Here is a 26,643-nt window from a genome sequence, read left to right on the forward strand (position 1 = left end):
GTTTTTGTAACACATGGTGCCGCTTAGAATATTAATACTTATTTGATTCCATTAGATAATGTCAGCAGTTATCTGATGAAATATATTTGATTTACCAAAATCTTGATTTTTGTTAATTTACACAACATTGAACCTTGATATTGATGAAACCAAAATTTACATTTAATCGTGATTTTATTGTTAATCTTTTATCATCTAGAAGCAGAAGTTGTTAATGAACTGTGTTTGAACGGAAAATTATTTTTATACGTACAACTAGTACCTTTGTCTAAAATTAATTTATAACATATATACACAGCCGTATGGAAGCTAGAACGAATAAACATACTCGCCCAATTCATAGGATACCTTTTGTTATATCTTTAGTTGTAACAGAAAAGATACAAGCTTTGGAAAAGTCGTCAAAAGTGTGATATATTTTCCGCTACAATAGTAGTTTTAGAATTTGTACCCGCCTTAAATGTAATATATAGACTTTGAATCCAGCCGAACACTGTCTTTTTATATGTCCATTATTTAATGAATAATGATCATCACTCAGAACCAAAATACATAACTCTAATATTCCCCACTCGCATTTTAACACAAAAACCCTACTGCATGGCTGTGACAATTGTGATGAAGAAAAAATACACATTTTTTGCAATGTATATCAGAATGTATATCTGAAACTAAAAGATTTTTTTTTAGATTTTTCTACTGTGATAGGTTGGGGAGATACACTAATAATAATATTCATTTATAATTTAATGTTAAATGTTAAAATATTTTGTCGATAATTGTACTATACCGGATTTGTTTGGAGATGGCTAATATAGGCTTTGCCTGTTGCCAAATCCATTTGCATGTCGTTTGCAATAAAATTTGTTAAAATGAAAACCCAAATATTTTATAAGCTAATCATTTTAGGGGGTCAACTCTTTTATCGATTTTCACATATATTGGGGAAAACAAATTACAACTATTCGAAAATTCCGTGACCTTGTTATAAAAGCATGTACTGTTCGCCCATAACTGTTTGCAGATAAAACTCTCACTGTCTTATCTTTATACATTAGCACGCGAAAATATCAACACCGCGACGTCAGGACAGAGACAACAAAGTCAAGAAAAGGCGGTGGAAAATGGCTGTCTTCCATGGATTTTGCAGCAAATTTTGGTTTTAAAATTCTTTGAGAAAGGTCTATTAAATGTGTGTTAATTTATATAAAAACCAAGGTATGTTGATAAAAAAAATTCCACACCATACGTTTTTCTGATCTAAGAGGAGTATTATATTAGTCTTTTATTTTCATATAATACAGAATGTTTGTCAACCATATTCAACCAGAACAAAAAAAAAAACAAGAAAAATAAAGTCATAATATATTCTGTATTTATTGTGGGTGTGTCATATGAGTACAGAAAATATCAGCGAAGCTCCCATTTGGCAGCTTTTAAAGATCTGAGAGCTTAATCATGTACGTACGTTTTTGCCCGTCGTGCCTCATAAATTCTCAACACCCTGCGTTTTACCCTTAAAATGATTGCCCATGTCCATAACAACACACTATGTAATTTTAATCCCTTATATCAAAACAGAAATAAATGTTAGTTGTAGAGGAAAATTATAATGAGGAAAAACGGTATAAAGCTAGTATATTAATAATCCGAAATAAAAGGCCAAAATAAATTCAAAGTAAAATCAAAATCATTTCTATGGAATATATATTCAGCCACTATAGGGCCTTCTTCAGTCCGAAATAACACTAACACAACGTGTTCGTCTACATGTTTGTTTACATCTATTGTGTGCAGGTACGAAATGTCTCGGCCCGTTTGATGTATACGGCGGGTTATTTCGACCCAACATGCTATGTGCACTAAATCAACCCCAGTGTTTAAACAATGGTTATGACCGCAAGATACTTTATCAGATAGACTCATGTAGCCATAAACATAACACTGACGTATCAAAAAGGGGATATTATATGCAATCACATGCACGGTCGAAACGTCAGACATACCAGCTTTTCGAGGTGGCAATCGAAAGAAAAGTTTGACAATCGACTAAGGGTATGTTATTGTTTTGAGACAACTCGTACCTCACACTATTCTGTAGACATAGTGCCTATTACATCAAATCTAATAAAATAAAACACAGATTCCTATTATCATTACGTTTGATAAAAAGGATCAGAGAAAATCCCACTAGGGGCCACGTCCACGTGATCCTTGATAAAGACCAGTCAAATTGCTGCCCCCCCCCCCCCAAAAAAAAAAAAATGCTGCCCCCTTTCACACCCCATCTCGCCCCAAGAGAACAACAAAAAACTGGACGAAATGTTGTTTACACTTGATGCAGCAAGGTGCAAAAACCTACACGTTCGTGAGTACAGTGGTACCTAAGGTCACCTGAACATGACATGACCCCCATGGGACGCTGTCAGATCCTGTAATCACCGGAATGGTCATAAGGATCTGTATTTTAATCAGATTCCCTATCACATATTGCTGTTCACAGTCGTGGTTCCCTAGTGACCACCAATCTCTCTACGGCAGGTTGCTCCCATTCTGACTTAGAATTGAGGAGCTTGTCAGCAACTGATCCGTGTATAGCGACCGCCTCTGAAACTTGTCGTTCGAGTGGCTTGGAGAAGGTCTTGAGGACTTCACACTTGAAGTTTCTAATGTCACCTTTGTCTCCTGGGTGTTCTTCGAGCAAGTGCTTAGCCAGAGCATTAGAGAGATTACCACTCTAGATCTCTACTTGGCGCCTGTGTTCCTGGAACCGGGTATAGGCATTTCGGCCGGTTTCACCAATGTACTCAGCCACTGTGTTGTGCTTGGCACAGATTTTGCATGTGGCTTTGTACAGCGCACCGGACCGGAAATGTAATGACCCACCACCAGAACCAGGGTTGCTCTGACACAGCACACACTCTCCTCGTTGACACTCATCACCAAATTTTGTGTCGGTACGAACAAGTTGCTGCTTGATCGTCTGCCCACCAGTTTCAACCACCCTGATATTCACGTCAAGTCTGGGCCCCTGTACCGCTGTCACCCCTCGTACACGTCTGGCAAGTTCTGCACCAGGAGTTGATGGTACGAAAATTACGGTGTCAGCTGGTCGAAACCACGAAGCCTTTTTCACGTTCTTCCTAGACCTGCGCTCATTCTCCTTCCAAGATCTATGCCGATATAGTGGCGTATCACCACGCTCGCTCGCGGATACCTGATTGGCATAGCCTCTGAGGGCAGCAATGATTACATTGGCCCTGAAAGACTCTGGGTATCCCGAGATCAGCATCATCTCTGCAAGATCCTCCATAAGCTCTTGGCGCAGTTCTGGTACCAAAGATGGTCTGGTGTTACGCAATCGGCGTATGCCGTCCTGAATTAGGGATTGGCGTTTCACGGACACAGGGAGTGCACTGCGATTGAGGATGAATTGTGAGCTGGAAACCTCTTTCTTGTAGAACTTCCAGTCCACGCAACGGCATTCATCCAGAATCATGGGCCTATGGATAGTCAACCTCCATTCTTTTATAGGGGCATACTGAGTTGGCAACCTCTTTAATTATCTGCGACGTCCTCTCATCTGCTGGTCTTATTCTATCCCTCTCCACCAATTCATCCAAAATCACGATCTTGCTCTCAACAAACCTACTACCTGGTGGTAACGCCTCCACAACAAGGTTCTGGTCATCCATATAAACTTTGTGTACGTATACCTGGTGGTTAAGTAAGGTTGACACCGTGGCTGCTGCCATTTTCTGCCTGAACTGTCGGCACCAGAAAATCATATGGATCTTGGCTAACGCTCCAGATAATTTAAGACCAATGGGACCTCCTTTCTGTTGGTGGTATAAGTCTCCCTGAAACGTGTAAGTATGGTGGTTCATTACTATTTTGATCCCCTCTTCCAAGGCCAACGCGAACATGAGACGTGTCTCATCTGACCTAGGTACACTTTCACGTTCTCTAAATAGACTCTTGTCGGAGCCTGGTGGTCTTTCTCCCCTCCTCCTAGCTGAAGTAACTTCATCCGTTGTGATCTTGATGTCTTTGCCACGACTCCTGCGTTTGGGTATCTTATCATCAAGGCCAAGCACGTCTAAGTCCTTGCGTTTATTCTGATAAATGATCGCAAGATAAAGACCAAGTTCAACGGAATCCACAACTACTTCCAGGTCTGATCGAAGGAACTCCTCTCTCACTTCCTTCGCAACGGCGAAGGCATTGAGGCTCGGATACATGGCGGCAACATCCATTGATAGGGCTACTGGTTCTCTGGCACCATGAGCCGTGTTGTTATTGTACGATGCCACCGCTTCAAGTACATCCTCTATGGATCGACTGATGACTCCGATGTCGTCAGCAACGTCTCCCAACGTTGAGATTATCTCAGAGAGAGTGTCCGAAAGATGACCATTGATGCTCTCGTTAGCTCCGCATACCGGTCTTAGGGTATGACCACGTTCACTGGCGGTTTTATGGTCTTTTGGTAAACCATACAAGGGCGGTGCAATGCAATTTGTAGTGCGAAGTGCCTGTTTTACCCTGTCCCAATGTCGGTGTTGAATACCATCTGGGTCATCCCACCTTTCCCCCATGGTGAGGAACCTCCCCCATTGCAAAGCGTGAGGTCCAATCTCCTTCTCGAGTTTATCGTGTTCCTCATGGCTGATAGTAGGATCATCATCGAGATGGGGCTGCATGAGTTCAATGAAATTGCTCATACTGTTCATGGTCATACGCCCACTTTTGTCTGACGGCATAACTACCATCTCCTTACTTTTGACACGATCCTTCAGTGATTTTATCCCAGACTGCTCCTCTTGTGTCAGATTCGAGCTCCTAGGTCTACCATTTTTATCACATTTTTTGTTTATGTAATCCTGCGTGGTATTCCTTACCTCGATCTTCAAGTTGTTGAGTACAACTGCCATTTGCTGAGGTAAGGGTCTGGGAGGAACAATCCGACGACACGTGGGCATGTCTGTAACACGCCTGTTCGAGAAAGACATGGTGACTGTATCGGAACTGTACACCTCTCTTTTTCTCTGTTGTTCCTGTTCCCATTCTACGGTCCATGCCCCGTCTTTGCCCTCTAAATGATTCGTTCTTCGTTCATCTCGTGACCTGAGCTCCCACTTTATCTTTGTACCCATAAGTTCGGCTGCGGTCTCCATATCATCTACTTTGATAGGTTTATATATAGCGAACTTAGGAGGAAGTGCAAGTGCAGCTCTCTCCCCCTTAGACGAAGAAAGATCATCATGAATCAGAGGCCGTTGCTTTACTTCAATCTCTCGTCCTTGGCATGTTGCTCTGTCTTTTAATTGATCATCACCGTAGCGGATCCCCTCATACACTCCGTTCCATGTCTGAATTTGTCTGTTACGTCCCCATTTCCTTTCAAGGTGGTCAGCCTTACGCCTATGTTGTTCACGAATTTCTGACCACGTTCTGTGTACCTCGGATTCCTGGACATTCACCAGTTGGTGCATGACCTCGCGATATTTACCCCAACGTCTCAGAGGAAAATTAAAGTACAGACATTTCTTCATACCGAAACCCATTATCTATGCAGAAATTAATGTCTGTTGACAATAGCATATCACAACATACATCAAAACCTTATTCTGGTAATTGGTCCTCTTGAACGTATCGAAACTTAAACCCATTGGGCCTCTTGAAATTCTCTCAAAATCCAGCATTTTCATACCTATCACTTATAATAATATATTAATATATAATATAATCAATGCCAGTTGTTTCAACACTTGAGTCAAAATCTTTTTTTTTTATAATTGTGTTATTTTTCAAAAGGTTTTTTTTACATATATAAGATGGTACATATATGGTATACACATACATGCAAAATAAACACACATACACATACACAGCCTCGCACTCACACGCTTTTACAAACAACCAGTTCAATTTATTTTTATTCTGAAATATCAATAACACACAAAATGTTAACCTCTGGCCTATTCTTGTTTAACTACTACCATCATTGACATACATGCAATCACACAACAACTCACATTATTCTTGTCAAAATTTAGATACTCAGTTTATACATATGGACATACATGGATATATAAAAACATCACTCTTAAATGGAAGACAAGTATGCACACACATATACCAAAAAACATTTTGGAAACATATACAAATTCAGCTACAAATTAATGGTAGGCAACGATACAAAAAATGAAGATCAGAGACAGATAAACAAAACAAACTACAATGTACACAACATGTATTGACATACAAACACATGGGACGGACAGGAAGTGAAAACAAAACAGAAACATGGATAAACATACAGGCAGACACCGAAAACTGTAGACAGACAAGATTGAACAAACCAACAATGCACATGTAGTGTCAGAATGACAACTGATAAAATGGATGGACATAAGGACAAAATAAACAAAAATAAACAGACAGAAGAAGAAAGAGGGGGGGAGACTACTGTCTTAAAATATGTATACACTATATTATACAACGATTATTATATTTTAAGAAGAGGGGTTTCATAACTAATAGAAAAAAGAGAAAGAAAATAATGTATGATCAGAGACCTCTCAAAATATTTGGTGCTTTGCCAGGGTATTGATATATAAACTATGGATATGAGGAATTTAACTAAAAAAAACTTAAAATATCATATTCCTAACAATGGTAACCATTTTTTCCAATCATTTTCAAATTTCCTTTGAAGAGTATCGCTTTTATTAAAAACTATATATTTCTGGATACTATAGTGATCTTTTATAACATTTACAAGTGCATTTATATTGAGCGGTTTATGGAGACATTTTGTTTTGTAAATATAGTGCTTAATAATAAGTAAGATTTCATTATCAGCCATATTAGCATGTGGTGAGATTTCATTAAGAAGGGGACAAACAAGATTTCAAGTAAATAATCAAAATTCTCAAAAAGTGTTTGGACTTCTCAGTACATTCCCAAAGACAATGTACTATTGTTTCTCTTTCCCTGTTACATAATGTACAAATTGGACTAGGATGCAAATTAATCTTATAGAGAAAAGTATTAGTCACTAGAATATTATGAATAATTCTCACTTGAAACCACTGCTGTTTCGAACTTTTTGTGATGGTGAAGGGGAGTTTATAGATTTTTTCCCATTTCTCTTTATCATTATCAAATTCAAGGTTCCACTTTCTTGTACCTGTTGGTGTAACAGCAGGAGTAATCAAACAGTTATAAAAATCTTTAGACCCTTTTTGATTCTTAAAGAAAATCTGAAATTCAAGTGGTATAGCGGGAAGAGAGAGTGTCTCCAAATGCAATTGTAAATAAAAATTTCGAAGGAAATTCTTGGCTGCAGACACAAGACCGTGAAACTGGAGAAAATTAGTATTAATGTTTAAAATATTTGAAAACGCATTGAAAGTGAAAAATGTTAAGCTGTCAGGATTCTTAATAAGGTCATTGAGGGTAACTACACCAGCATTGAACCAGTTTTGATAAAATACACATTTATTTCCGACTTTAATATCTGCATTATACCATAAGGTTGTTTTCAATAAAGTGTCTTGTTTATATCTAGATTGGATTGATATTGGGGAATTATTTAACTTAGAAACACTTTGGAGAACATCTTTCCAAAACATGTTTTGGCAATGTTTGATATATTCATTTCCGCATTTCCACATTTTATCGATATTTATACAATAGTGTAATAGTGATTTCCACTTTCCTGTAGAGTACAAAGTTCTCCTTATTCAACCTAGTTTTAGAAAGTCTATGAAGGTTTTCACATCTATCATTTTCAGTCCCCCTTCCTTATGGTTCTGAATAATAACATTTTTTTTAATTTTATGAGATTTACTGTCCCATAGATTCAAATAGGAGAGAGTTTAAATTTGAAAGAAGCTTGTCTGATGGGTTTGGTATGGTGATAAATAAGTAATTAAGCTGAGAAATGAGTAAAGATTTAATTATGTTGATTCTTCTTATTGGAGTTAGTCTACGTCTTTTCCACATGTTAAGTATTGACTTTAATTTTACAATTTTTTTTATCAAAATTCATTTTGGGAATCTCACTTAAATTGACCGAAAACTCAATTCCTAAAAAACTGAATCTATTTCTACCCTATAAAAGGTTATATTCTGGAAAATTGCCATCAAATCATCCAATGGCCTTCTAGCTCACCTGCCCCCACAACGCCCGCAACAAGGACAGTAACTGAATTCCTCCATTGAGTTGTATACACAATGTATGAACCTGTATATATTATATCGGTTTTTTACAGCAATACAACAATTCATATGTTTCAGTAAAAATCCACTTATCTTTATAAGAACTTTAGTTCTATTTAATAAATAATAACAAAGTTCTAACTACTTTGGTTTGTAGCCATTTAGTAGATACGACTAGATGGAAAACCGTGATTTGAATCCGTAATAACTTGATAATTGGTATTGATTACCTAAATTATGTCCATTAGCATATAAAGTAAATCATGGTTTGAAAGTTACAACCTGATCAGTACTTTTGATCATCAACAGTGATGACACGTTATCATAAATGTATCATGATTTTTCAAATATACAATGCAGATGATCTTAAGTATTACACTAATGTTTGATTACTATTACAAATCTGTCCAGCGTTGATTTAGGCATACCATTGATAAATGGTAAAGTTATATCGTAAGGCACATGTAATAACAACATAAGTGCCTCATAATTATAAGTTTTCTCTAATTTCGATTATTAAATGCACGAAATTATTCAACTTATCTGTAAAAAAACAACAACAAAACAAGACATACAGTTTACATTCGGTTGTTCTATATACATGTACACTGGTAGATACAATCCTGCGAGTGTTTCAGCTTTATTGTTATTATCATTTTCAATTTTGAATACAAGTAATCTTATGTGATAAATATCCAAACGGTATGTTGTGTGATACTCAATGAATGTCAAATGTTACCTGGTTCTCGATTGTATATAAAACAGTTTTCTTTGTTTATAAATCATTCCTATGCTACTAAATTAATGTAGTTCGCACTATCCTACCAAACACCCAAATGTGGTTCTTTTTCCATGTTTGATGAAATTTTAGTCATTTTGTTTACTTATCTTTCTTTCTTTTTTCCCTTTTTTCCATTCACCTTTCTTCCCTTTCTTTCTTTTTTCCTTTTTTTTTTTTTTTTTTTTTTTTTTTGTTTATTCACCTTCATTACCTTTTACCCATTCTGTCTTTACTTCTGCAATAGAACTGTCTTCTTGTCTGAGTGTCCAGTTATTTATATCTACAAATGTATTATGGTATACACACCCGACCGTCGCCCTATACGAGATGTACTAATTATTGATGATCATGGGTAGTGATTTAGCTCAGTATAGGGCGGCGATCGGCTGTTTCTACCAACGTACACACTCTATATTGATATTCTAACAGTTTTTATTCTACATAAATTTTCTAAAATTATTCACGTGTTGCAGGGCAGTGTGATGTCCATTTTAATTATATTGCTTTTATCACTAATTTTATCTTATCTTGTATCGTGAACAACTCAAACTTCCTCTTTATACTACAGCTTCTCCTCCTTTCCTGTAACGACGTTCATCCAAACCCCGGCCCCCTCAATCATAAAAATGATCCATCTATCTTTCATTTAAATATACGTAGTCTGAGAAATAACATGTCTTTTTTAGAAAACATTGTTTCTGATTATGATAGTGTCTGTGTTACCGAGACTCATCTTGATTCATCGATAGCTGACTGTTATGTACTCCTGGATGCTTATGAGCTTTACCGTAAAGATCGAGGAACTCCGGGTGGGGGGATAACTATTTACACTTCCAGTCTCCTGTGTACGATTTAGAATTTCGGGTGGGTGAAGTTGTTTGGACAGAGATCCAGTTTCCAGATAAGAAATTCCCCTTACGCACATTATACAGACCTCCAAACACAGCACACTCATTTTGGAATTATTTTAAACTTTCATTAGAAACAGCCAAGCAAGAAACTCCACATGTAGTAGTAGTAGGAGACATTAATGTTGATCTTTTAGCTGTTGAGAACACACATGCAATTTATGACATTATTAACTTATTTCACTTGACAAACGTTATAAACAAACCGACACGCATTGGACAACGTCCTCTACACTCATTGACCCTATACTGCACTCCGACACGTGTACCTTCAGTTTAGCCGACTTAATAGACATTGATAACAACATCTCTGACCACCAAGCGACGTTTGTAGATTTGTCTGTTGACACTGGTATAGTTAAGACATATAAGCGTAAAGTTATATGTTATAGTGACGCAAATTACGGACTTTTTTAATAATAGATTAGACGAAACTGACTGGCAAGATCTTTTCACAATGACACACTCCCCAGATGACATGTGTGATATTTTACATCTAGATTTTTAGATATAGCTGGGGAGTGTATACCGATAAAAATAGTGACAGTACGACCTAATGGCAAACCTTGGTTTAACACTGACTTAAGACGGGAAATCAGAAAGAGAGACAGACTTTTAATTTTTTTAAATCAAATCGTACGCCAGCTAACCTTACAAACTTTCGGAAACGTTATTATGTTAAGTATCTTAAGAAAAGCACTAAAGAAAGGTTTTATGCGGACATAAACGGCATTCTTGATCAATACTCAGTTTCGAACCCCAAAACACTTTTGGAAAATTGTCCGCAGGCTAATTAAAACAACTGATACTGCCAATATTATACCTCCTCTCAGAAATGAATTTGGTCAAATTGAAATTAAAAAGATGGTAAAGCTAACATTTTAAATGATTACTTTGCTTCCATTTCTACTATCGACGATTCCAATACCGACGTGCCTGCTGTACAACTTAGGACGGACGCCACTCTATCCGACATACCTTTCAATTTAAATGACATTATCGACATCCTTAAATCGTTAAATATTAATAAAGCTGTAGGTATTGATACCATAAGTCACCACGTGTTAAAAAATACAGCACTATCATCAGCTCTTCCTCTATCTTTTATCTTTAAATCTTCTTTGGAAACTGGTATATCTCCCAAACAATGGAAAAAAGCATTAGTAATGCATTTATTCAAAAAGGGAGATAAGCAAGAAGTTTCAAATTATAGACCTATTTCACTATTAAGCACCGTTGGAAAAGTTTTTGAAAGATTGGTAGTGAAATATTTGCATAACTATTTATTAGATCATTCTTTAATTTATAAATATCAGTCAGGTTTCCAGCCAGGTCATTCGACAGTTCATCAAATTATTGAATTATATCACACCTTATAGAAAAAAAACGTCCTTCATGTTTAGTTTTCTGTGATATTTCAAAGGCGTTCGATCGTGTATGGCACAGGGGATTGGAAGTGAAACTAGCAAATTATGGCATTTCCGGAAAATTGTTAGAGTGGTTTAAGAATTATATAAGTAATAGACAACAGCAAGTTTTTGTGGGAAATACGAAGTCTTTAGTTAAATCAACCAATGCCGGAATTCCTCAAGGATCTGTATTAGGCCCTCTTTTATTCATTATATATATATATATCAATGACATAGCTGATAACTTGGAAAGTCTTTGTAAATTATTCGCCGATGATACCTCCTTATTATACTCTGATGCATCTCCTCAAACAATTGAAACAAAAATAAATAATGATTTAGATAAAATTAAACACTGGGCTAGTAAGTGGCTAGTAAATTTTAATCCTTCTAAAACAGAGGCATTACTTATTTCCAACTCTGAACTTGAACATGCAATAGAAATTAAGTTTAATAATGTAAATGTAGACTTTGTAGAAAATCATAAGCACCTGGGAGTGGTAATAAGCGAAAATTGTAAATGGAGTAAACATATCGAAAATATTTGTAAAATGTGTCAAAACAGGTAAGTGTCCCACGAAAACTTAAGTATTTGTTAAACAGACGAACTTTAGACAAAATTTACAGAGCATATATTGTTCCATTACTAGAATACTGTTGTGAAGCTTGGGACGGATGTACTCTCGGTGACGCAGACAATTTAGAAAAACTACAGTTAGAGTCTATTCGGATAATAACTCAGGCGCGGATCCAAGGGGGGGCGGACCCGGCGTACGCCCCCCCTAAAATAGGAGAGAGAGAAAAAAATAAAAGGGAAAAAGAAGGGAAAAAGAAAGAGGGGAAGGAAGGAAAAGAAGGAAGAAAGAAAAAAAGAGGGAGAAAGGGAAAAAAATTAAGGAATTAGATAAAGAGTGAGAATTAGACAGAAATCTCCATTTCCTACCTTTACCGTTTGATGTTATCATTTTAAAATCTAAATGTATTCGACTTTGTGGTACATACATGCATGAACATACTTGTATCCAGGCGCAATGGAATAATTATATTTTTTTTCGTGTAAGTTAAGGTTTTATCTCCATCGCTTAAAAGGTACAATGTAAATCACTTCAAGTATTTACTTTTTCCAAAAAAAAAACCCCGATAAAATCCCAATATATTAGATAATTTATTGTCATTAATATTCAATATTGACAGGTTGGGGTGGGTGGAAGGAATTGTAGCTGGCAATGAGTCTTCGCTGGTTGACTATATGTCATGCCCTTCGTTTTCCAGGTTGTAAATGATATATTACACATTTTTGAATCAGCATTAAAGTCCTGTATTAAATCCGACTATCAATTCACAAATGTGTGCGTACTTTCAAAACGCCAGTTAAAAGATCACTACTGACGCCGAATGCTTCTAGAAGCCTTTTATTTGTCCTAAGAAAATGTGTGTAAAGAAAAAAGTGGAATGCGACAGAAAATGAGAGCTTCTAGGGTCTGGGTGCACCCCATGGCCAGATGCCTTCCTTTTTTGTTTCAATAAAAACATATCTTAACGATAATGTTATAAGATAGGCAAACGATGTGAAAAAATTAATGCACATGACAAAAGGCTCCCTATTAGAAAACAGGATGATAGCAATGGTTCCTGGCACCGTATGGCCATAGACAAGACCACTAGCCTTCTTTTCTTTCATTGTCCAATACACGAATTATGAAGATTGTGTAAGTTAGGGAAAATGAATTATCTAATCTGACAGATAATGTATAAAAGTAAAAGCTTATATCGTTAAAAAAAGTTCACATACACTGTCATTAGTCCTATAAAAACCTTCAATAGGCGACCCTTAGCTGCAATATTGTAGCTCAAAAGACTTTTTAGACTGAAAATGTTGTCTTCTTTAGAGCTACAATTGTTCCCTATTACTTCAAAACCTTCAAAAAAGTATGAAAAACTGTACATGTGCCCGAGTGATTTTCGGAGGCAGTGCTCCACTACGATACATAGGGACACAATTCGTACCCGGCCTAAAGGCATAGTAGGCCGGGTACGTATATTCGTTCTAGGCGGCCCCCAGACCCCCATCCTTTTCTTTGCTTCGTGCCTCTATGAATAGATATTCAGATTTTAGGCAGTGCAATTCTGTAACTTTATATTCAAAATATGACATTAGTCGTCAAAAATAATAAACGAACATTTTTACATGGCTTCAATTATTTTTTGGAAAAAGTGTACATTTATTCGAGGGCTTCTGGGGCCTAGGCGGCCCCCAGACCCCCACCCTTCTTCGCTTTATGTCCATATAAATATTAAGATATTGACATTGCAATTCTGTAAGTAAAAAAAAATAAATTAAAACTTCAAATAAAAAATATGACACTTGACACGAAAACCATAAATAAACATCCTTAAATGGCTTCAATTATTTTCTGGAAAATGTGTTCATGAAATCCTCAGAATGCAGGATTTTGCACCATTTATTCGAGAGCTTCTGGGGGCCGAAACCTAAATCCGCCCCTGTAACTGGTTTACCATCTTATGCAAGTAGGGTTATACTCGTTATACTCAGAAAGTGGACTCGAAGAAAGAAGAGAAAACTGCATTTTTTTTCAAAATTCAAGCTAACCTCATGCCAAATTATCTTTCAGCTTTACTACCTCCTTTAGTGTCACAAAATTTAGAATATAACCTCCGTAATGCTAACAATTACTCTTTACCTAACTTCAGGCTTCAACTTACTAATAGTTCTTTTTTCCCCTCTACTATTCGACTTTGGAACAATTTAGACCCTGTTATAAGACAAAGTATGACAGCCCCAGCTTTTAAACACTCTCTTAGTAAGTTAAATGACATAAATAGTCCCTCGTATTATGTGTTTGGAGACAGGAAAATTATATTTTGCATGCTAGATTAAGAACTAATTCAAGTACTCTAAACGATGACTAATTTCGTGCTAATTTAATTGATTTCCAACTTTGTCATTGTGGACATTCTATTGAAAATGCTTTTCACTTTTTTTTAATTGCAATAAGTATGTAGATCAGAGAATAAAGTGGTACCGTGAGTTAAATGACTTCATCCCACTGGACCTTCAGCTAATTTTCCATGGCAGTCAAAATTATCTAAAGTAGACAATGAAAAAATATTTCTGCACACTCATAAATGTATTAACGATACAAAAGATTTTGATTTTACATCTGTACATTCTCTATCACCTACCTCTTTCCTTAGGTTACAATTGTGCAAGCCTTCCTAATTTTGTCCAACATATCTCTCTTCAGTACTTGATACATTTGATATATTGTGTATTTGAAATAATTCATATATATATATATATATATACATAAACTGTTTACCTACTTTAACTTCACGCAGTCTTAAACAATGCTTCTTTTTTAGTGAAAATGTCTCAACTATAATTTAAGATAATATAAATGAAGGTCTCTGTCACATTTTTTTTCATATACCTGCACCTTCTTACATCCTATCTTTACCCTTCCCTTATCCACACTTCCACAAAAAATACTATTTTATTGTTAATGTCATCGTGTATAATTTTGTATGTGTTACCTAATATTGTATGGAAAGGGCTTAATATAAGTTGGAAAACTTATGCCCAATCCTATTGTATATATTTGATACAATAAAATATGCTTAAACTAAACATATTCTGGAAAAAACTTTTCTTCGCTGTACTTTTTGCTTCCTATCCATACTACCTGTGTTTTGCTGGTGTTGACATTAAGTCCTGATATCTTAGCAAAATTGTTTAGTTCATTTATTGACTCCCTTAATGATCTCTCTGATCCATCTAGTATTAGGCCTGTATCATCAGCGTATTGTAAGTTCAAGATGTCTACATTATCAATTTGGATACCTTTTATTTCGATATTCGACCTAATTCTAGCAGCTAATATTTTGACGCAAAGTATAAAAATGTATGGGGCGATCGGATCCCCCTGACGACAACCGCGCTGGATAGAGACGAGTAAAGAAAGATTTCCACATTGATTTACTAGAGACTATACGTTATTATGTAATGTTTTGACCCATTTTCTAATACCCACTCCGAAATTGAAATAATTTAACATATTATCAATAAATTTCCACGTAACAGAATCGAAAGCTTTTTCAAAGTCTATCAAGAGTATCATACCTGGAATGTTTAAATCTTCTGCATAACATATAACAGCATAAAGAGTTTGTATATTTTCTCCAATAGAGCGTCCTGATAAGAAACCTGTCTGATCTTCATTTATTAATCTATCTAGTACTGAACAAATTCTATGAGAGATAACACTAGATGCAATTTTATAAACAGTATTTAAAAGATTAATAGGTCTCCAGTTTTTTAAAAAGTGGTGTGGTTTATCCCCCTTTGGTAGACATGTAATTATACCTTGTCTTTGAGTTACAGAAAATTGGCCATTCACAAAACTGAAATTAATTGATCTTACAATGAACTCTCTTAAATATTTCCAAAACATCTTAAAATTCTACGGTGAAGCCGTCAGAGCCTGGGCTTTTGTTATTTTTCATATTTTCAGAGTGTTACTTGCTTCATCCATAGTTATGTAACCTAACCTTTCTGACTCGGAATTAATTAATTTGGGAACCTCACAACCATTGAGATAATGATCTAAATTCATATTGTTGACATCTCTATAACTATATAAATCAGTGTAAAAAGATTGAACTTCAAATAATATATCATTTTGGTTTGTGATATTGTCACCATTCCCCTTCTGTATTTTTGGGATTATTTTTGAGGTAAAATTTCTATTTTCAAGATTAAAAATGTATGATGTAGGCTTCCCTCCCTCTTCAACCAATTTTGCTCGTGACCTTACAATACTTCCCTTATCTTTTCGTGTACGTAATGCCTCTAATTTCCTTTTCTTTTCTTCCAATTCAATCTGATCTGGGTCTCGCGTCAAAATCTTAACCTTGTCATTGTCATCTTGCAAATCCAGTAACCCCCTTTAGAATGATTATTCATACCCATCACAACACTTATAATCATAGATTAATAATAATATGTAGAAATCAACGTTACTGATTATGGATAACGGTATTTTTCAACACTTTAAAACCTTAACCTGGTGCCGATCCAGAGTGACTCATAAGACCCCATCTCTTCGAGAAGCGAACAAAAAATCGATAGAAAATATTTCAAAAAAGTTAATTTTTACAATATGAAGCGTAAGACGCGCAGAGTGAGCCTTGGAGAACTAAACCTGTTTTGATTTCAGACCAAATAAGAACAGTTCTGGTTTTGTCTGAATCTTTATTGCAGAGGCGGATATGGTCCATGATCTTGTAATCCTTCAATAAGGGTCGGTAAGATAGTAGATTGTGGAAACGTCTGAGACGCTATACCAACGTGGCCCCTATAGCTAAAGGCATTTTTCAACAATTTCCAATGTCATAATATTACGCCCAGACACTGGTAAATCGTTCTATGTCATAATCTGTCTCCGTAAACCCAAGGTCACGATAAAGGTCGATCAGGTTTTGTCTCGCATGCTTTATGCTTATTTTGCTTAACGCCACTAGGTGGCAGAAACTGATGTGGAACTCTCTATCGTCATCATGGAAGTCTACAGTGTCGTGTCGCATTTCTACAAGTATAGACTTTCTTTCAGCCAAACTCTTCAACTTGGTATTCACTTCTTTCTTCAGAAACTGTTTTCCGTGCAAATGACTGAAAAGATGAACTCCAACAGCGAAGGATCTGACAGATATATCCGGGAAAGATGGTTTGATTCCACAAGCAATGGCTGCTGCGATCTCCCACAGAATAACGCCATGTGTAGTCTTGTACACGATACTCCGCCGATATCCACCTATTCTGCCGTTGATTTCGACGAGTTTTGGACCTGATTTCGTCATCTTCCACTCCGTATTGAAAACTCCATTGAGTAAACCGACTTTACAACAGCATTGATGAGCAGCCATTTGTATTTGTTGTTGAAGTTCTGGAGGTAAGTTGCTAGGGTGACAAGTGGTAGTATTATTAAATATATTGGAGACGTAGAGGCCAACATCGGACGTGAATGCAGCCAGGAGCTCCCCATCATAGATAACCACGTCAACATCGTAGGAAAGGCCTTCTAGTAACTCCATCAAAACCATACACTTTCCAAACATCACTCCGAAGTAGGAGGATTCAAAGTCGTTTTGTAGTTTCCTAAACTGTTGAAGACAATCTTCTTCCGACATCACCTTAACAACTCCCCAGGACCCTACAGCATGCTCTGGTTTTAGAATGGCAGGATATTTTATTTCCTTTGATGCTTTGATATCCTCTTCATGTTCAATGCGATACGAAAGGGGGGAGTAGTTTTCCGTGTGATATTTAGCATGGCTTGGTTTGGTTCGAAGAACCATGTAGGTGTTGTGTTTGCTCCTTACTGTGATAGCAGCCTCAGGAAGGAAACCTCGGAGTCCAAGCTTCTGGCAGATGATCGCAGTGATCGGTATATCCGCCTCAGTAAAGGTAAAACATCCATCAATATCTGGTATTCGGTTTCCAAGGAGTTTGATAATATTGTTAGCGTGATGATCTTTATCTGACTGGTCGATATAGTAGTCATAATAGATAAATGAATCCACTTTGCTCACTGCAGTACTGAAAACTTCGTGTGCCACCAAAATAACCTGAAATTGATAAATAGAAAAACGAGACATATACTTATCGGTTAAAACTGAATACACGAGTAACATAATGAAATGCATGGTCATCAATATAACAAACGTACTGATTTAAGGATGTATTCCTCTGAGAAGTCAAAATTTTCTTGTATTAAACTTTTTTTCTCATATAGATTTTTGAAATTAAGAGTTCATACCATAAAAGAAAATGGAAGAAAAATGATATGTCCGTGTGCTCGTTTTTGAGCATTTGTCACTCAAAGATACCTAGTTGACAAAATATAGGATTTTATGGGAATTTTGCAGTTTTGACCACATACACGAGAGATTAAAGACATACTTTCTTAATGAGGTGTTTGATATGTATGAATGCTTGTAGAATTTATTTTCAAGTAGTCTTCTTTAAAGATATACCAGTTATGATTATTTTTAAAAAATGTTCTGGTATTAAACTTTTGTCAATGTTTTGCATATCAATAGAGAAAGGGTTGTTCTTTTTAAATCAGGCAGAAATATAAGGGGTCCGTGTGCTTACTTTTTTTGCCCGATTTAAATATTTGTTATTTTTTCAATATTTTTGAGTAAAAAATAAAAGTGCTCAAATTACCATTAAATGTAAATATAAAGTGACAAAAGTGTATCATTTCACACATTAATGCTCAATATTTTAATAACCATTAACCTAGCAAAGATTTACAGCAAAAATTAGCTCGATATAGCTAAAAATGCTGGTTAAAGTGATAGTATAAGTAAAAACAATTTAAGTAAAAAATGGTAAAACTGTGGTCTACTCAAAGAGAAAAAAGACACAATTTCAAAATGGCCGCCAAATGGGCCATTTTTTAATATCGCTGTATAAAAAATCTACTAAGAAGATAAGTGTAATTTTTTGACAAAATTTGCAACTGGCAACTTGCTACAGATATTGATAAATTGTATTTGAAAATCTCATAACTTTTTTTATCTATGTCGAAACGAGACTTCAACGGGACTGAAACCTCAGAAGAATACATTCTTAAAACAGTGTACAGATCTCGAGATTGTGGTTTTCCCTTAAGGACCAGTCGTTATAAGACCAAGTCAACCGAATTAATCATTTTAAACCTCAAGTCGAGGAAACGAATGTTACCTATGTAGATCCTGTTTCCTACATTAATTCAGTATTACCACTTTCCTGCATTCTCAGCCTTCTGCCTTAATATGATCCTTCAAATTTCACTTATCTCCCTATGCTATTTTTTTTTATATAAAATGCAATTAAAGACGAGCTTTACTAAGCAGACGTTTAAGAGATAGAGGTCAATGGTCATTGATAGATACAAGGTAGAAATTATTATTTCATCCGATAATTTTGTGGTTTTGTCCAGATGTCACGGAGTTCGCTTATTCTTTCCCGATCGTCTCTTGTTTTATTCTACTTCCAGGATTTTCGGTACAAATATATGTTTCGGTGTAATTGTACCACCTGAAATTCGATATAAATATCTTAATTCTTACCTTAATGTTCGCCTTTATAAATATACCCCACACCTGTGAAGCTCCTCGGTCACCTGTCCCGATGACAATGATCGTCTTCCCAGCCAGCCTCTCCCTGACTTGGTCAGGATATATCGATACTTCTTGTTCTGACATTTTATACTAACGAGTGCTAGTTTTACAACGTTCACATCGTACATATATACTGGAAAATTGTATGGAGTGTCCGTGGGAAAAACAAATATTGCCTTGTGCATCACAGGCTGCCAGATGGTTTGATTTGTTTCGATAAAAATCAGTAATCACCCCGTGCTGATGGATTCAATCAATCAAATTTCAAAATGACAAAACATTTATGTAAATACAGTTTTCCTGAAATATCATTATTATGATGTATGGTTTTGGTTTTGCGATATCCAAATGAATTCAAACTGAGCGAAGAATGAATAGCTTTAACATCTTCCGTTTCCATAGCTTGTAGTTCTAATATCACCTCATTTTAACACTAGCCATAATGTCTACACTGTCCGACTTTTTTCAATTCGGGATTTTCGAGATTCCAAAACGACGTGGGTAAAGAACGATTTAACGTCGATTAGTCCCTTCTTCCTGAGATTATGACGTCATATTTTGACGCGATTTTGGTGACATCATAATCACTGGAATGTGGAACTATTCGACGGCAAATCACTAAATTACTATTTTTGCATGTGTTCTAAGCAAAATCCTTATTATGAAAAAAGACAGTGTTATAGTAAGGAAATAACATTGTAGTCTCTCATAATAATATTTTTATGTGGCGCTGGACGGCTTCCGTAATAAGGACCATAAACTGAAAGCCACTTTTCTCAGTATATCAATATGCTTCGCTTGTCATTTACTATTCAATTTCCGTACATTTAACCTGATTGGTTGTGTTATAATATATTTAATCTGCAGTGACATCGAGACTACTCTCGTATCATTTACGTATGTCGCAAGAATAATTAAATTGAGCTTGTTAGATAAACAACATCGCTATCAAATAACCAGGATGGGCCGATTATCCGATATGTGCTGGCCTCATGTTTTAATAATGGTAGTTGATGTCAACATACTACGTGTTAATGTATTCCCCTAAAATGTTAAATTAAAAATATTGATATTACTACCATTAATGATTATTAAATTTGATATTCCTATTGTAGTGACTGGAATCGACCTGGAGGTTTTTCGGTCATGTGTACTTATCAAAATCTCGTAAGAAATACTTCATAAGAACTTGTTGATGTAAGATATGACGACTTAAAACGTTTTGGGGGGAATTTTTGTAGATGCTCTTTATGTTCAATTTTTGTAGATGCTCTTTATGTTCAATTTACAATAAACACGCTATCTTTTCTTCTTGGTCTTACATATTTCAATATCAATGGTACAGTTGATAATGTTATCATTTTGATCATTAAATCAATAGGTTGAATTATTAGTTTAACCTCCTATTAACACCCAGGATCATGTAAGGACTTGCCTGGTTTGTTGGTGGAGGAAAGATGGCCCATAAAGCAATGTTTTCATGATACACATTGGCAAAAATGTATAAAGTATTATCATAATACTATACATACATGTATGTATCAAACGGACAAAATGTTTTTAAGAAGGCAAAAATTTAAAAACAGCTGGAGTAAGTGGGAACTTTTTATTTCAAATCCTATAATTATGCAATGATTTAGAAATGATATTAACTGAACTAAGGTTTAAGACCTTGTTTAAACTATTGATTGTTTGTTTACCAATATATCACTTCTTAGATGTAGTTGAACATACCTTAGTTACTAACATCCTGACAGCCAAAGACATTACAGTACATTCTCTATCATTTAACACAAGCTATGTGTATTACCCACATCTTGACTCTGTCCTCCTATACCCTTCTAAACGTCATATATGTCTGAATGATTGGGACTGTATGGAATTTTCTGGATGTGTGCAATGCATGTAAACATTTAGGAGATTATTACTTACAATTGATAAGTCACCATGTGACAATACTGCGTCCAGTCAAAAAGAATACTAATGTCTGTGTAAACTTTTATTTCATTCTAGAAAACAGGCTCTGTTTACTATAAAGGAGACAAACAGCAGGGTCTGCGTTGAAACATTACGCAATTATCACATATGAAGACTTGGCGTACAGACGCAGCTTTCTTAGAACTCATCGCCGCCGATTTCAAAATGGCAGAGTATTTTAATTTTAAATTGCGATAAAAACGTCTAGGTATGAGAGAAAAATACCCATTCATGTGTGGATATAAACGATATGGATGTTCTACCCTCACAACATGTTGTAATTTGTATTTTATATATAAATTGTGCAGCTGACGTATCTAATCGTTTGTATGGTCTCTGATGTAAATAAATTCTTAATTTTCTGTAACTGACTTGTTTGTGGTTTGTATGAAGTTATAGTTATTGCTTGTATAACAAATAGATTTTCGCTTGTTATACAAAATGCTTTTTCGCAAATAAACAAGGATGCGTAATAATTTCTTGTGATAGAATTTATTACGATAATATTTTGGCCGTAAACGGTAGGCATATCATGGATATTATTCTAAGATAGCGCCACCGGCCTCCACGTGGTCCGTTTGTAGTTGTGGCCCTAACGGGGTACAAAGCGAAAAGCCTGGAATTTAATTAAGAATGAAAACAACATATACACAGCTGGCACGGAATAACTCCGTTTAGTAATCAGTCCGTATATTTTAAAATACACATTAAAAATTAGTAAATAAAGAAACTATCAATTAAATATAATGTATGATAATTAATGCCATAATCAGATACTAGCATATAAATAATATAAGGATTTATTAAGTTTAGGTACACGTTTTCTCTTTCGTCAGGATGTCGTTTTTCGTTACTCCGTATTTTTCCTTTTTATCCTTTCTTTTGTGATCTCTTGTAATATCAAAAGAAAGAATCATAATACCTACATTGTGTATCAGACACGATAAAAAAGGAGCAGTTGAGCATACTAGTAGTCTAGTCCATTACTGGTATACATCTATCTGTCCGTTAACATTATGTGTTACATATCCGCATCAACTTCGTTGACCAAGGGTCAAGGATAATCAGCCCGACACTGTTGCAGGGATAATATCGGACTGAATACCCCTGGCTAGTGATATAATGTCTGCATATGCAGAATATTATGTACAATCAAGTACAGTTAAGTTACATTGGTAATAATTAACATTTTATGCTGTCTATTATGATGGAATCCAAAACCAACATAAAAATAAAAGAAATCACAAAAAACTTGTATCATCACTGCTTAAAAACAATGACACTTGTCGCATTCCTTTCAAGTCAGGGACAGGCAATGTGTTTTCTTATGTAAGATCGATATGCAACAACTGTCGGATATGTAAATAGATAATAATATTCAATTTGTCTATATATACATTTACATGAAGTAAACCTTTTATTACTACACATTTTATAACAACACCTTTAACTGTGTGTCGAGGTTGATGAACTCTTCTTATGCCACGTACATTGGTTAGGAGTTCAGCGACACCAGACAGAATGTCAGGTCAGGGAAATTGTCATCAATCGATTAATAAAAAATATATTTACATTATTAACGTGTCACACATTTTTACACAACATACACCATTAAAATATTCTTCAGTAGTAAAAATGCCCAGCCATTAATTAGCTTACGAAACACGAACGTATTAAAATTATGGACAATATATGTGAATAATTAAATTTACAATCAGGTAAGGGAAAGCATCCGTAAATAGGTGATTTTAGTTCAAAACGAGGTAAGAGAAATGGTCATCAAGCATTCCGAAGAACAAGTGAACATGGCGGTGATGGTTAAAGTAAGTGAGCTACACGATGTTTAAATGGAGTTTCTACAAAGTACGGCACATGACACCTCCAAAGCATCCTCGATACCCCAGGGGTTCCGATCACTTACGATCTCTACACCCCTGGACTATCTCATAGTGAAATTGAAGTCAGCTCAGCTGAAAATGTTTGACCAATCACTGGCTAGCAAACATTTCCTTTGAAGATTACAGAGAGAGCGACGCCTAACATCAAAGCCACACAGTCAACCACAGTGTACCGTTATACGGCTCTTTTGATGTACATCAAAGGACTAAATTACCTGTTCTATTCTGTTGCCTCCAGTTTCACTATGAGATAGTCCAGGGGTGTAGAGATCGTAAGTGATCGAAACCCCTGGAATATCGAGGATGCCTCCAAAGGAGATTGTGGATGAACTCAGTTATGGGTACTGTTTACCACCACAAGCGTAGATTTTGTGATTTTGGCTTGGTTTTTGAGGTACCCATTAGAGACGAGACGACATTTCGACTGGACAGGGAAATGTCTACCTAGCATATTTTTCGTAAATTTCCCGATTCATCAAGCCATAACTTCGTCAATACTTGGCCAATTTTCTTTATCAATCACTCAATGGAAAGATAGATTATTTCTCTTTGAGGTAAGGTATACGTCATTGATGTATAGAGTTTATTTATTAAAATAATCGCGGTTTAAAAAAAATGGGTCCGTTTTTCCTGACCTCCGAGTTCATACCTTGATACTATAATATATATATGTATACTGTTGGATAAAAAAATCGTGCCAGGTCCCTGTGCATCATATAGGACCACAAAATGTATTGGGGTTTTTTCATTGAATGGTTGTTATCATGCATTAGGGACATGGACCTTAAATAATTTGTTCTGTATGCTTAGATATGGTTTTCAGATGTTTATTGAATATTTTATTACAATGATTGGTTATCTAAAACGACAGAAAAACGTGGGGAGTACCTACCTCAAAAATGAAAAAATAGAACGTCATATTCTATATTTGGAACACAAAACGAAAGCTGGTCGAAAGCGAGGTTATACTGAACAATAAACTTGCTGACATGACAAGGAATATTTGTTTTCCACATTTTAAGATTATTTTCTAATTTACGATGGTTGAAAAATGAAGTTTAAGCCATATGTTATAAAATTATTTGTATTTATAGCGTAAGAATGTCAAAAGTCAAACGAGACTTTTCATTCGACAGGGCACCGCGAAGGGAGGACTTATTGCACATGTGTACATCACGCAAGTATAAAGTGGGGAGTTGCTCCCGTCTCTTGCATTTCAGCGATCCATTTATATTTACCTATACTACTTTCCAAATCGCGCACGTTACTGACTCTTGACGTACACTGTTTTCTATCGGAATTCGTTTGTGTTCGCTTCACCCACGTTTTTGACCCAACATTTTGTTTACATGCATTTAATTTGTGCAGTGCATTGTGGGAAGTCACTAAAATTCAACACTACTATACTATCGTTACAAAATTCGACCGGGCCGGTTCAAAATACAGAAAGATGGAATTTCCATTATAATTATTTTATTTGATACATTTGCACAATAACTGATATATATTACTTAGTAATTATCTGACACGTCGTAAATATGTATTTTACTCAAATTTACATGGTTTATTTAGGTTCATTTCCCTTTAACAAAACATCCTCGATATAACATAACTCCCGGTAACTAATGAATCGTTTTATTATGTCATACTCTATCACTGTAAAGGTTTTTTCTCCCATGTTTTATACTATATATTAACTACTATATGATTACTACTGCTTACTGCCTATTATTAATTATATAACGTTAGTCAGTTACTGACCCCCTATAAGGGCATAGAGGGTCAGTAAGAATTATAGGTGGCGAGGGCGTACAATGTAGCCCGAGCCTCCTATACTTATTACTGACATTCTATGCATTTATAGGGGGTAAGTAACTGGCTATATAACGAATTTATCGCATCGAGGACCATTTTTTGTTTCATTAATTCTTTGTTTCCTATTTGTTTGGTCAAGAATTTGAAATCAAACTAAAATCATACTGGTAACAAACAATCGACACTTTTAAAATAAGTGAATTATTTGTTTGGTCAAGAATCTGAAATCAAACTAAAATCATACTGGCGAATGATAACAAACTATCGACAATTTTAAAATAAGTGGCCTAGGCTACATATTTATTTATGTATTTATTTCAAGAATTTTCAAATATACTGTATAAAGAACCTGCAGAATAATACCTATCAACAATAATTTCGACATTCCTACGTGAACAGTAGGCCTACCTCAATACGACACCAGGTCGGCTGTATATTGAAAGCATCACAAACAAGAGTGACACAAACATTCATCTAACATTTTAAGCACAATCTCCTTGATCGTAAACGTATATTCACATTCTTCCATTCATTCTAATATCTACTTTATTTAATTATGTTATATAATGTTTTTTAATTTACCAAATGTCAAAATAAACTTTTCAAATTAGGACTGAAATGTAATATGTAAAATGTTTAAGAAAGCTATAATCACTGGAGTTACTGTCAAATAATAGTTCTTTTCACACTGTCAGATAAATCCTTACAGTTATAAATATATAATGTTCCGTAACTGGGCGAAAAATTTGACATGCTATGTTGTCTTCGATATTCTATTGAAAAACAGCAGGTGTGATGACTTAAGCTGTGAAAATCATTCAGTTGGACAGACAAACATGTATGATGCCTTATAAACATTAGTTATAACACAGAATATGTGCCTTATGTATGCTTAGATCAAACCATATCTGCAGAAAGCACTTTATAATTACTAATTATAATTGGTAACTCTGTAAATATAAGAATTGAAATTGTAGACCACAACTTGACTTCATGAACTCATTTTATTGTGATGTAGATGTACATTGTATAAAGATTTTTGGCAGTGTTGCCAAAATTATTTTCAGTTCTCGTTTTTACTTATAAAATTAAAACCTATGCATTGCAAGTACTGTAATACTAAAAATGGTGGCCATTTGTGATAACGAATACACTGTTAAGAGCGTTTCTACATTCATGAGTATGAAAGATAGGGCATATATAATTTTAATATAAAATTGCTTTCAAAAGACATGTTTAAGGCGTCAATTTTACCGTTGCGGAAAGTAGATATAAACGAAGTATAAAAGATTAAATGCATTGCGTATGTATTTAGTTAGAGTACACACCTACGTGTTACGATATGGGTAGGTACTGAGAGAACGTAGATACAGCTGATCGAATGGACTGCGACACGACTTGCCAACATTGATTTTTTTATTTATATTTTTATGTTATAA

The 26,643-nt window shown here is 35.3% G+C and overlaps 1 protein-coding gene across 1 annotated transcript; it reads right to left on the reverse strand.

The window, feature by feature from the left end:
• Positions 1-13,819: 13,819 nt before the first annotated feature.
• LOC138305665 (carnosine synthase 1-like) lies at positions 13,820-19,620 on the reverse strand. Its single transcript, XM_069245962.1, has 2 exons — positions 19,464-19,620; positions 13,820-17,972 (listed from the first exon to the last, which is right to left on the reverse strand). The coding sequence occupies exons 1-2, from the start codon at positions 19,596-19,598 to the stop codon at positions 16,746-16,748; spliced, it is 1,362 nt and encodes a 453-aa protein (XP_069102063.1). The 5' UTR covers positions 19,599-19,620; the 3' UTR covers positions 13,820-16,745.
• Positions 19,621-26,643: the final 7,023 nt, after the last annotated feature.

The sequence above is a fragment of the Argopecten irradians genome, chromosome 1, assembly GCF_041381155.1.
Source record: "Argopecten irradians isolate NY chromosome 1, Ai_NY, whole genome shotgun sequence".
Classification (NCBI taxonomy): Eukaryota; Metazoa; Mollusca; class Bivalvia; order Pectinida; family Pectinidae; genus Argopecten; species Argopecten irradians.